General features: G+C 45.0%; 1 protein-coding gene across 1 annotated transcript; it reads right to left on the bottom strand.

Annotated features, from left to right (window-relative positions):
- Positions 1 to 9,837: 9,837 nt before the first annotated feature.
- Positions 9,838 to 11,588, bottom strand: LOC123765598 (isoniazid-induced protein IniB-like). Its single transcript, XM_045754275.2, has 2 exons — positions 11,135 to 11,588; positions 9,838 to 10,481 (listed from the first exon to the last, which is right to left on the bottom strand). The coding sequence occupies exons 1-2, from the start codon at positions 11,586 to 11,588 to the stop codon at positions 9,838 to 9,840; spliced, it is 1,098 nt and encodes a 365-aa protein (XP_045610231.2).
- Between the last annotated feature and the right edge of the window lie 845 nt (positions 11,589 to 12,433).

Here is a 12,433-nt window from a genome sequence, read left to right as displayed (position 1 = left end):
GGTACTTGGTAGACGCGTTTTGTCACTAGATGAGGTAGCAGCGACGGGAGAAGCTGCAAGAGGACCTACTTAATTTGAGGACCCACTGATGCAGTCCCTGTAGTGATTCCTAGGAAGATCAATCACCTTAGAGGAGACTTGTTGTGTAGCTAGAGTGGCTGATCTTCCGGACGTGATACAGAGGGATGTGAGCACATCACTGTATGTTTGAGAGGTTGATGGATTCATGTAGTATGCCTGACGCAACGCAAAATGAGAATGTTTATATTTGTTGATTGTATTAAATTACATGTACGAAGCCAAGTCCAGACGGCAAGGTGGCTGAGGCACAGGTGGGGGGGGGAGGGGGAGGGGGAATTGCTGGAAAGGATCAAGCAGAGCCTAGCAAATGCCATTAATTGGAGTTTTTTTTTAATTAATACATGAGGTACATCTGCATTTGTGCAGCTACCCTAGACTATATGAAGTGGAGTACAGTGTGTCAAAGAAGCTAACTACGTGATGCTAAAAAATCCCCATCACACAGGATAGTTAGTCAAACAGAGACATGTGATAGGCAGTCTGCACTGGCAGACTCCGGATGCATTTTGAGGATATCATCAACTCAAGAGTGAATAAGGTAGCAGTGGTAATAAAAGTCCCCATCTCGCAGAATGGTTAGTCATACAGGGCTATATCTTTAGTAGCCTGCACTGGCAAATTTTGGGTGCAATATGAGGATATCTTCAAGAATACGAGTGAATAAAGTAATTGCAAAGCTCCAGGTACCTCATGCCAACTGGTCTGAAAGGTCTAATAACTGGGCATTCGGTGATGTAGTGTGGGAGATCATGCCGTAGTTCCTGCTCACAGAGTTTGCACCTGGAGTGCTCAGGATTGGGGATTAATTGGAGTACTGATATTATACAAGCGTGATGCTAGTTTGTAGGTTCATTACCTGATGGTACCATGCTATTGTTTTTATTCTTTGTTGTTTGTAATGAATGTTTGTAAGTTAGACAACCGTGTTTGCCCTTGTCCTGGTGAGGATTTCAATGGGGAAAGAGATAAATAATTGCAGGACAGACGATAGCATAGAGAAAACAAAAAGGGGAACTAGAAGGAGGCCATCCTGAAACTAGGAGAGCGAGGGTAAGTTATCGTGGCTTAGTTTAGGTGTGTACTCTTGACAATGGGCCAGTTTTGAGCCGATACCCCAATGGTATGACGTCGAGCCCCGTCCTCATATTTCAGTTCATTACCAGGTGACTTCCATGAGAGCTCCGTTGGTATTAGAAGTAGTTTTTTTATTTTATTTTATCAGTGGCTCCCTGACGAGGTGAAAGCCTAGGGTAAAATTTGGTGACAACTGAGAGATAGTTATGGGACCCCTGCTACCACATAGTAAGGATTGACAGTTTAAATGTATGCTCAGCACACAGTATATCCTTTCACAACCAAAGATCACATTCACTCCAAAAAATCTACCATTTACGGGCTATTCATGCTCGTGCCACCTCTTGGGTGGCTTAATCTTCACCAATCAATCAGTCTTTTGTTTACTGCTACTATTTTGTCTATATCTTGCCACCGAATTTTTAAGACAAATGTAGTGGACTTATATACTGTGACTTGCAGAGTGCACTCCTGGCATTGAACACTCATAGTAGTAACACCCACAAAATAGTCAGTGATATTCGAATGAATGTTTTAGCTGCTAAAGAAAATAGATTTGAAATTAAATTCCTATGGATACCATCACATGTTGGCATCTAAAGGCATGACACTTTTGATATGCTTGCAAAGACAGCCTGTAGAAAACCAATGGTAGACATTGATATTGGTGTTTCATTAGCAGAGACAAAGGCAATACTTAAACAAATATCTAATGAAAATCTCACCGACCTAACAAATTTGCAAAGACCTGAAAGTTGTAGCATTAAGTATTATGATAGATATCGTGAGGAGACATTCACATATGGACTAATAGAGCAATAACCCGGTAATGTGATGTTTTCGTGGCCAGAATATGCCTGGGATAAAGACATATCTGGCAGCTTTCTCAAAACCCAAATGTCGAGTACACAATGTGTCAATTTTGTGGAAGAGAAAACATGTACTCACTTGAACATTATATTGTAGAATGTCCCACATTGACTGACTTTCGCCCTCCTGGGCTAAGGTATGCTGAACTGTGTAATTACTATATGAGTACTGGAACAGTTGATGAAATATTGGACTTGTACCCAAGATTGACCATGTAATGTATCAATTATACAATGTATGTATGTGATATAACTATATAACCTGAGCTTGTAAAAGCATCTTAATCACCTTCAGTGGTTAAGTGCTTAATTGCACACTAGTTTCTCTATCAGCTGTCGCACCCTGGCAGAGTAAAAGAGAGAAATGTATGTGTGTATATATATATGTATGTATATATGTATATGTGTGTGTAGGTATATGTATGTGTATAAAGTATATGTGGAAGCTGATCAGAATCATATTTCACCTTTGTAAATGCACATTAATGACACTATGTAAAAGACACATCGAATACTTTATGTAGGGCATACGTAAATCTGTGTATCTATGTATTTACGTATGTAGGTTAGCTTAGCATTTTGAAAGCAATACAATCACCTTCTGTGGTTGGTTGTTCAATAAATCCCTGAACTATATGTTTAACAAATCTCTAACCCTGTCCATGGAGGACAGACGAAAATGTATATATGCTAATTAACATTGTAAATGTGTGGCCACGTCTGTGGTAGAAAATAATAATAATAAAAAATCTTTTGTCTCCTCATCACACACACACACACAGCTAGTCCAGGTGACGCCACAGGAGAGGGCGTGTCCTTTCTGCCACTCAATATGACATCCAACGCTACTACGACTTGTAGAGGGGGTAGCATCTGGGACAAGTTTCCGGCCTTAGCATTTATTGTATAGAGTCACCTGTACCATGATGTATAAGGGTAAAGTGCGCTTGTCGGAACATCCGCCAATTACTAATATCAATGCAATGGCAGATAATATTGCTGCCATTGTATAAACAAGTTAAACCATAGAAAATGTAACTTGTAGTAGAATTTTCCGTCTATAGAAAACGGGATATCATTGCCACATACTATTATAAATTCACCACCTATTATGGTGGGAATTATTCTTAAATACATTAGTCTCTGGACTTTACCATCATAAAAACATCTCATATAAATTAACTTAATTATCAATATTAAAATAGAGTAAATGTGACCATTCTATCAGTTACTGTCATTCTATCAGTTACTGTCATCTCTACAAAGTGAGGAGGGAGTGGTCAGCCATTGTTGTTTTAGACCACAGAGTCGTGGGGCAAATTCGGCTCCTTTATAAATTCTCTTGGACGAAGTGTGACGAAGATCAGAGTAGTGGTCTTCCATCATCAACAGCTGTCAACAAATACAAGGGAGGTGTCTTTCCAAAACCCGTTTATCTAATCATTTTTGGCCATTAATGTTAGGTAGATATTTTGGGCGAACCGGTGAGAGCACAAATGATCGACTCAAAAAAGGTAATTAAGCCTTGGTCTTTATGATCTATTGTACAGTGTTTTCTCTGATATAGCTGTCATATATTAGGTTTCTGGCTTTTAGCTAGCGCCCTTTTGACAGGTCAAGAAGAGGAAGCAAGCTTTGTGCATCAGTAACTGGGTGATGGAAGCTGTCTCACAAGGATAATTTGGTGTCTACATCCTAGTTATACCTGGTGGACTAAGGCCTGCTGTACAATAAGATAAATAACCTCCTCAATGTATACTTATATATGTAGTCTAATACTGTAGTTTGATTGGCTGCATATATATAAATTCAATATAAACCCCCCAAATGTGTAGTGGATCGATTTGTGAGATTATTGCAGAAATACAGTCCACTTAACATCATACAAATTGCTATCGAAATATATAAATTAATCGTAAATATAAATTCGTTATAAATTCATATAAATTAAATAAATATAAATCTCACAGGTCGGTTCCCACAATATTTGGACCTTTGGAACCGGATTATTTGGTCCTTTGAACCCACATTATTGGTCATCTTCGAGTCGGATGACAGATTATTTGGTCATCTTAGTACCAGATGAACCAGTTAACCAGTAGATTCATTTAATATACTAGTGCAGTGTGATTTATACAAAGCCAGTCAAAGACGGCGGCACTGCCTCGAGCTAGCCCACGACTCCCTCAGTTCAGTTCTGCCTCAGCGGTTTCAGGATCACCCACAGATATTTGGTGGCATGTTATTCCGTGATATGATAGCGCTAATATTGAAGCCAGCCAAATTAGTGGCTGTGTCTTCGCGAGATTGTTCACGGATTTCGTGGTGTTAAATTTCGCGAGAGATTATCTACGAATTTTGTGGAGTTTATTTCGCGAGGTCACTAATGATATTTAATACTTCTTGATAATATTTGAAGTTTCATAGAGGCTATTATCAATAATTGTGTATATTATTTCTCCAAAATAGAGAATTATTTAATATATATTGCACTAGTGTTCTCAATATAATATTTATCAATTGCCAACCCACAACAGGGTAGGATATTACCATTGACTAGTTGAACTATTTATTGTTCATCCTAGTACCATTATTACCATAGTCTAGTTGTACTATATTGAACAACCTAGCACCATTAATGAATGGTGCAGACCCTATTTTGGGTGTAATTTTATCAACTCGAGTTGAGCTGTATATAATAATTTACTTATGATCATTACACCTTTGAGTGATTAATTAGTGTCTATACCATCCTAGGGTGATATAGAAGAGCTAACCTAAAGGTACTTCCAGTGACACTGGTTTATCACTCAAATCATTAGTGTGTATGATTGTATATATATAATGTGTATTAATTTTAAGTGCTGACCTGTAGTAGAGGTAGAATTATCGCCTAGTGATTGCAGAATTTTACCCTAGGCTACCATCAGTACTTGCTCACAATTTATGAGCCAGTGATGCCCAATTAACAAGTCACCATGACTAATCCACAAAAAGCAAAGCGTGCTTTAGTAGCAAGCAAACGTCAACTGACAAGAAATCTTGACCAATATGAACAGTTGTTATATGAGCCTGTAATTAATTATCGTTGGTTGAAAATACCACTATTACAGATTCAAACCCAATTGCATGTATTGAAAGCAAATAGGAAATCTTACCAAAATCAAGTCCACGACGACGACGACATAGTAGTTGAAGATGTGGAACCATTCCTGTCTGACCTAGCACAATATGAAGAAACTCAAGGCAGGTTGGAACATTTACACAGGATAATTGAATCAGAACAATTAGCCAGTACATCAAATAAAGTAGATAATGTTATGGATGATCTGGATCTTTTTGAGAATAAATGTCAAGCCAGATTAGATCCTTTAATCAACAAGGATAAAGCTTCACCCACTACAGCTTCACCCAATATTATTCCACCAGAAATTAAGCAGTTCTCAGACAATTTATCCACAGTCTCTGTGGATTCTGAAAATCCAATACCTGAGGCTACTAAGTAAACATGCCTCCAAACTGAAATTAGAGGTGAAGCTGATCCAGAAGTAGAAAATGTAAATGAAAATAGCGACAGCTATTTTCATTTAACGTAGTTTCATTTAACATGTAGTAGTGAAATATACGACTAGAACCGTGCGCACCACCTGCCAGGTGGCACTCAGGTGAGTGCCACCCGACAGGTGGCGCGCGGGTGTCTAGTCGCAAGGGTATTGGGGGATTTTCCCGGAAGTTTGGCGTGTTTCGGACGCGTGTGAGCGGACGGTCTTTGGGTATGTGGTCAGGAAAGAGAGTAAGTTATGTTGTTGGATGCCAGGTGGTGCGCGTCGTCGTCGTCGCAGAGGGTTTGGGAGGGGAATTTCCCGGAAGTTTGGTGCGTGTCGGACGCGGTCTTGAGTGGTGGGTGAGCAGGTGCAGCCCCTCGCTCTAGACACAGGGAATTTCTGGGAAGATGTGGGAATTTCTGGGAAGACTTATGAAAATACAAGGATAAGAGTGGAATATGAGGAAGGAGTAAATGAATATGTATGTGTGTTTGTCATAGACTTAATCCTGTGTGATGATGATAATAGTTTGATGATTGTGAGTAGAGGATGAGAGGGGATAAAACATAGTGGATATGTTGTTTGGGGAGGGGGGAGGGAGAGGAGAACCCCCATACCTGAGAGGAAGGCCTGGACGTCCATTAGCTCCCCTCCAGGAAGTCGTAAGTGGGAGAGGAGGGTAATTTTTCCAGTTTCCAGTGACAGCTAATTTCCCAGTCCAGCATCCTAGGAATAATGCTGTCAATGAGAAAACTGTCATACATCTAGTACTACAACTGCTGGATTTACCTCAACCTGATCAGACTGCTGACTCATTACAATCCTTCAGCATGGAGTTTGAGTCACTACTAAGAACATTCAGTCTTAAGGTTGATATAACTACTAGTGAATGGATGACCAAAGTAGTCCTTCAACTAAAATTGTCCAGCGATATACTAGATAAATTATATGCACAAGAACATAACACCATCCTGACATTACAGGACATCACTGAAGGTTTATATTCCATCATAAACAAACGACGAGCAAATGAGGAAGTTAAAGCCTCATGCAAGCCTTCAGAAATAGAAAATAATAGTCAATTAAAGGGTAAGACAACTACCCCAAATAAACATCAGCCAAGTACTCTCACATCTAGTTGGAGAAAATCTGAAAATGCAGCAGAATCCTCCAAGCCTACTGTTACTAGTTCACCCAAACCGGTAACTTCCAAACGTGCAGTAGGCTGGGGGACATGTATGTTCTGCAAAACGAAACATTCAACATATTGTTGTGCTAATTATCCAACCAGAGACACTCGTATTGAGCGACTCCAGGAATTAGGGAGATGTGCAAGGTGTCTCAAGACACACAACATAGACTATTGTGAGACCCAATTCAACACCTGCAACAGGTGTAGAAGAGGTAGGCACCATGCAGCACTGTGCAAATATACGAAATTAACGTATTCAAGACCCAAGGTGGAAGATAGCATTCCCACCACAGTACAGTACTACAAGGTGCAACAAACAACGAGTGACCAATCAGCAAAGTCTAAAGGTTATACGACTTTGCCTACTGCCCAAATTACCATCCAGAATAAGAGGGCCAAGGTCAATACCCGTGGGTTGTTTGACCAAGGGTCCCAGAGAACATATGTCACTAAAAAGTTGGCAGATGAACTACAATTACGGCCTGTAGCCCAGACGTCATTCAATATCTCAGGGTTTGTAACAGATGCAGGACCTCAAGTCTACCAAGTGGTAAAACCATCAGTACGTTTAGGCAGGTACTTCTGTCGAGTACAAGCCATTGTGGTGGAAAAATACCAGTAGACCTACAAGTTCAAGGTCTGAGAGCAACAGCCAAATTCCTGAGAAATAGAGGAATAAAATTGGCAGATAATATTAAGTCTGATCACCTCACCGACTTCGGTCTCCTTGTAGGGACAGACTATTGCCATCGATTCATCGGTAGTCCTACTAAATATCAGGGCATAACCATGTTAAATTCTGCAGGAGGTAAATTACTCTCAGGCCCAGTATCAAGCCTAAGGAGACCTATGGCTGCAGATAAATAATACCAGTAGAAATCTAAATTTGTCAGCTGATTATATTTCTCCAGTAGCATTATACTAAGGAGATTACAGCTGACTATAGTAACAGAGGTTGATGTTAATTTCATCATTTTAAAGCTAAAGATGAGTTCATGAGGCTTCAGTGGCAAATCAGTGAACAGTAGCCTAAACAGCTACAAGTGACTGCGACCAATGTCACTGAACCCACTGCAGTCTCAGAACCATACTTGACTTTAATGATGGGCTATTCAATCCTCTGAATCAACTAACTAAATTAAACCCCAATAAATCTGATGACTGATTTTGATACATTTATTATTTAATCAAGATGTATTCGATGGGCCTCAGTGTTTATATATCAGTAACCTGTTTCCTGAACAAGCTTCAAGTTATATCTAATGTCACTGATCTCACTGCAGTCCTTGAATCATACTTGACTGTAGTACTTGATCACATTCAGTCTTCTGGGTTAAAAAATATGTATTTAGGCTTGAATTTTTGCCTTTCAGGAGTTAACAGGGAAATGAAATCGCATTAGACTTCTAACCCCTGCAACTCGAGTACGGGACATCCGTCCTGTACGAACAGACGCACAAATGTGTGATTACTAACTACTAACATCAAATTAATCTAATAATTCGAAGGAGGAGTATTGGTGTTCGTCTGTTCTAAATAGGACTGCGACCCGTGAGCAGCCCCCGGGGAATTATGTCGGAACATCTGACACCAATTACTAATATCAATGCAATGGCAGATAATATTGCTGCCATTGTATAAACAAGTTAACCCATAGAAAATGTAACTTGTAGTGGAATTTTCCGTCTATAGAAAAAGGGATATCATTGCCACATACTATTATAAATTCACCACCTATTACGGTAGGAATTATTCTTAAATACATTAGTCTTTGGACTTTACCATCATAAAAACATCTCATATAAATTAACTTAATTATCAATATTAAAATAGAGTAAATGTGACCATTCTATCAGTTACTGTCATCTCTACAAAGTGAGGAGGGAGTGGTCAGCCATTGTTGTTTTAGACCACAGAGTCGTGGGGCAAATTCGGCTCCTATATAAATTCTCTTGGACGAAGTGTGACGAAGATCAGAGTAGTGGTCTTCCATCAACACGCTGTCAACAAATACAAGGGAGGTGTCTTTCCGAAACCCGTTTATCTAATAATTTTTGGCCATTAATGTTAGGTAGATATTTTGGGCGAACCAGTGAGAGCACAAATGATCGACTCAAAAAAGGTAATTAAGCCTTGGTCTTTATGATCTATTGTACAGTGTTTTCTCTGATATAGCTGTCATATATTAGGTTTCTGGCTTTTAGCTAGCGCCCTTTTGACAGGTCAAGAAGAGGAAGCAAGCTTTGTGCATCAGTTACTGGGTGATGGAAGCTGTCTCACAAGGATAATTTGATGTCTACATCCTAGTTATACCTGGTGGACTAAGGCCTGCTGTACAATAAGATAAGGAACCTCCGCAATGTATACTTATATATGTAGTTTAATACTGTAATTTGATTTGCTGCATATATATAAATGCAATATTATCCCCCCCCCCCCAATGTGTAGTGGATCGATTTGAGAGATTATTGCAGAAATACAGTCCACTTAACATCATACAAATTGCTATCGACATATATAACTTAACGTAAATATAAATTCTATATAAATTCACGGTCGCCGCGGCCGACCACATCACAACCAGCACATTCTGACGTTTCGGAATCACCACACCACCCGACATAGTAAAGACGGTAAGATACTTGGAGCTGAAGCAATGCTTCAGGTGTTACCAGAACTTTCACTACACCGGCAAGTGCACTTTCCGCGCACCAAAATGTAGCACATGCGCTGAGGACCACCACTACACTGCCTGCACTGCCTCCCACCTATAGTGCCTCTTCTGCAACGACCAAACTATTGCTGTCTTCCCTGACTGCCCTCGCAGGTAGTAAGTGATCAACTAGACGACGGAAACCTCTGCCACCACCACACCTCGACCTGCCACCACCACACTACGACCTGCCACCACCACACTACGACCTGCCATCACCACACCTCGACCTGCCACCACCACACTACGACCTGCCATCACCATACCTCGACCTGCCACCACCACACCTCGACCTGCCACCACCACACCACGACCTGCCATCACCACACCTCGACCTGCCACCACCGCACCTTGACCTGCCATTCACACACCTTGACCAGCCACCACCACACCTCGACCTGCTATTCCCACACCTCGACCTGCTACCACCACTCCTCGACCTGCTATTCCCACACCTCGACCTGCTACCACCACTCCTCGACCTGCCACCACCACACCTCGACCTGCTATTCCCACACCTCGACCTGCCACCACCACACCTCGACCTGCCACCACCACACCTCGACCTGCCACCATCAAACCGCGACCTGCCACCACCACACCTCGACCTGCCACCACCATACCGCGACCTGCCTTTTCCATACCTCGACCTGTCCCCACCACACCGCGTCCTGCCACCACCACACCTCGACCTGCCACTACCACACCTCGACCTGCTACCACCACACCTCGACCTGCCACCACCACACCTCGACCTGCTACCACCACACCTCGACCTGTCACCACCACACCTCGACCTGCTATTCCCACACCTCGACCTGCCACCACCACACCGTGTCCTGTCACCACCACACCTCGACCTGTCACCACCACACTACGACCTGCCATCACCACACCTCGACCTGCTATTCCCACACCTTGACCTGCCATTCCCACACCTCGACCTGCCGCCACCACACCTCGACCTGCTATTCCCACACCTCGACCTGCCACCACCACACCTCGACCTGCCAACCACACACTTCAACCTGCCACCACCACACCGCGACCTGTTAATCACCACACTTTGACCTGCCACCACTACACCTCGACCTGCCAGCCATACACTTCAACCTGCCACCACCACACCGCGACCTGTTAATCACCACACTTTGACCTGCCACCACCACACCTCAACCTGCCACCACCACACTACGACCTGCCATCACCACACCTCGACCTGCCACCACCACACCTCGACCTGCCACCACCACACCACGACCTGCCATCACCACACCTCGACCTGCCACCACCACACCTCGACCTGCCACCACCACACCACGACCTGCCATCACCACACCTCGACCTGCCACCACCACACCTCTACCTGCCACCACCACACCACGACCTGCCACCGCCACACCTCGACCTGCCACCACCACACCTCAACTTGCCACCACCACACTACGACCTGCCATCACCACACCTCGACCTGCCACCACCACACCTCGACCTGCCACCACCACACCACGACCTGCCATCACCACACCTCGACCTGCCACCACCACACCTCGACCTGCCACCACCACACCACGACCTGCCATCACCACACCTCGACCTGCCACCACCACACCTCTACCTGCCATCACCACACCTCGACCTGCCACCACCACACCTCTACCTGCCACCACCACACCACGACCTGCCACCACCACACCTCGACCTGCTACCACCACACCTCGACCTGCCATCACCACACTTCGACCTCCTACCACCACACCTCGACCTGCCACCACCACACCTCGACCTGCCACCACCACACATCGACCTGCCACCATCAAACCGCGACCTGCCACCACCACACCTCGACCTGCCACCACCACACCTCGACCTGCCACCATCAAACCGCGACCTGCCACCACCACACCTCGACCTGCCACCACCACACCTCGACCTGCCACCACCACACCTCGACCTGTCACCACCACACCGCGTCCTGCCACCACCACACCTCGACCTGCCACTACCACACCTCGACCTGCCAACACCACACCTCGACCTGCCACCACCTCACCTCGACCTGCCACCACCACACCTCGTCCTGCCACCACCACACCTCGACCTGCCACCACCATACCTCGACCTGTCACCACCAAACCTCGACCTGTCACCACCACACCGCGTCCTGCCACCACCACACCTCAACCTGCCACTACCACACCTCGACCTGCCACCACCACACCTCGACCTGCCACCATCACACCTCGACCTGCCACCACCACACCGCGTCCTGTCACCACCACACCACGACCTGCTATTCCCACACCTCGACCTGCCACCACCACACCGCGTCCTGCCACAACCACCCCTCGACCTGCCAACCACACACTTCAACCTGCCACCACCACACCTTGACCTGCCACCACCACACCACGACCTGCCACCACCACACCAGGACCTGCCACTACCACACCTCGACCTGCCACCACCACACCTCGACCTGCCACCACCACACCTCGACCTGCCACCACCACACCTCGACCTACCACATCACACCTCGACCTGCCACCACCACACCTCGACCTACCACATCACACCTCGACCTGCCACCACCACACCTCGACCTGCCACCACCACACCTCGACCTACCACATCAAACCTCGACCTGCCACCACCACACCTCAACCTGCCACCACCACACCGCGACCTGCCACCACCACACCTCGACCTGCCACCATCACACCTCGACCTGCCACACCACGCCTTCTCCCGCCACCGCCACACTTCGACCTGCCAATCCTTCTACGTCTACATTCCCGGTCTTGCCTGGGAACACGCCTGGGGAAGCTGCCGTTACCTCACCACCTCCTGGTCCCTGGGAACGCCACACTCAGCCGAGCTCACCTCCGCAGCCGTCACTACCACCACCCAAGCCTGCAGTTACCACCAACAACACCCTGCTACCGGTACGTCTACATCT

Source organism: Procambarus clarkii, chromosome 30 (genome assembly GCF_040958095.1).
Source record: "Procambarus clarkii isolate CNS0578487 chromosome 30, FALCON_Pclarkii_2.0, whole genome shotgun sequence".
In the NCBI taxonomy this organism is placed as follows: Eukaryota; Metazoa; Arthropoda; class Malacostraca; order Decapoda; family Cambaridae; genus Procambarus; species Procambarus clarkii.
This window is presented reverse-complemented; position numbering and strand designations above follow the sequence as displayed.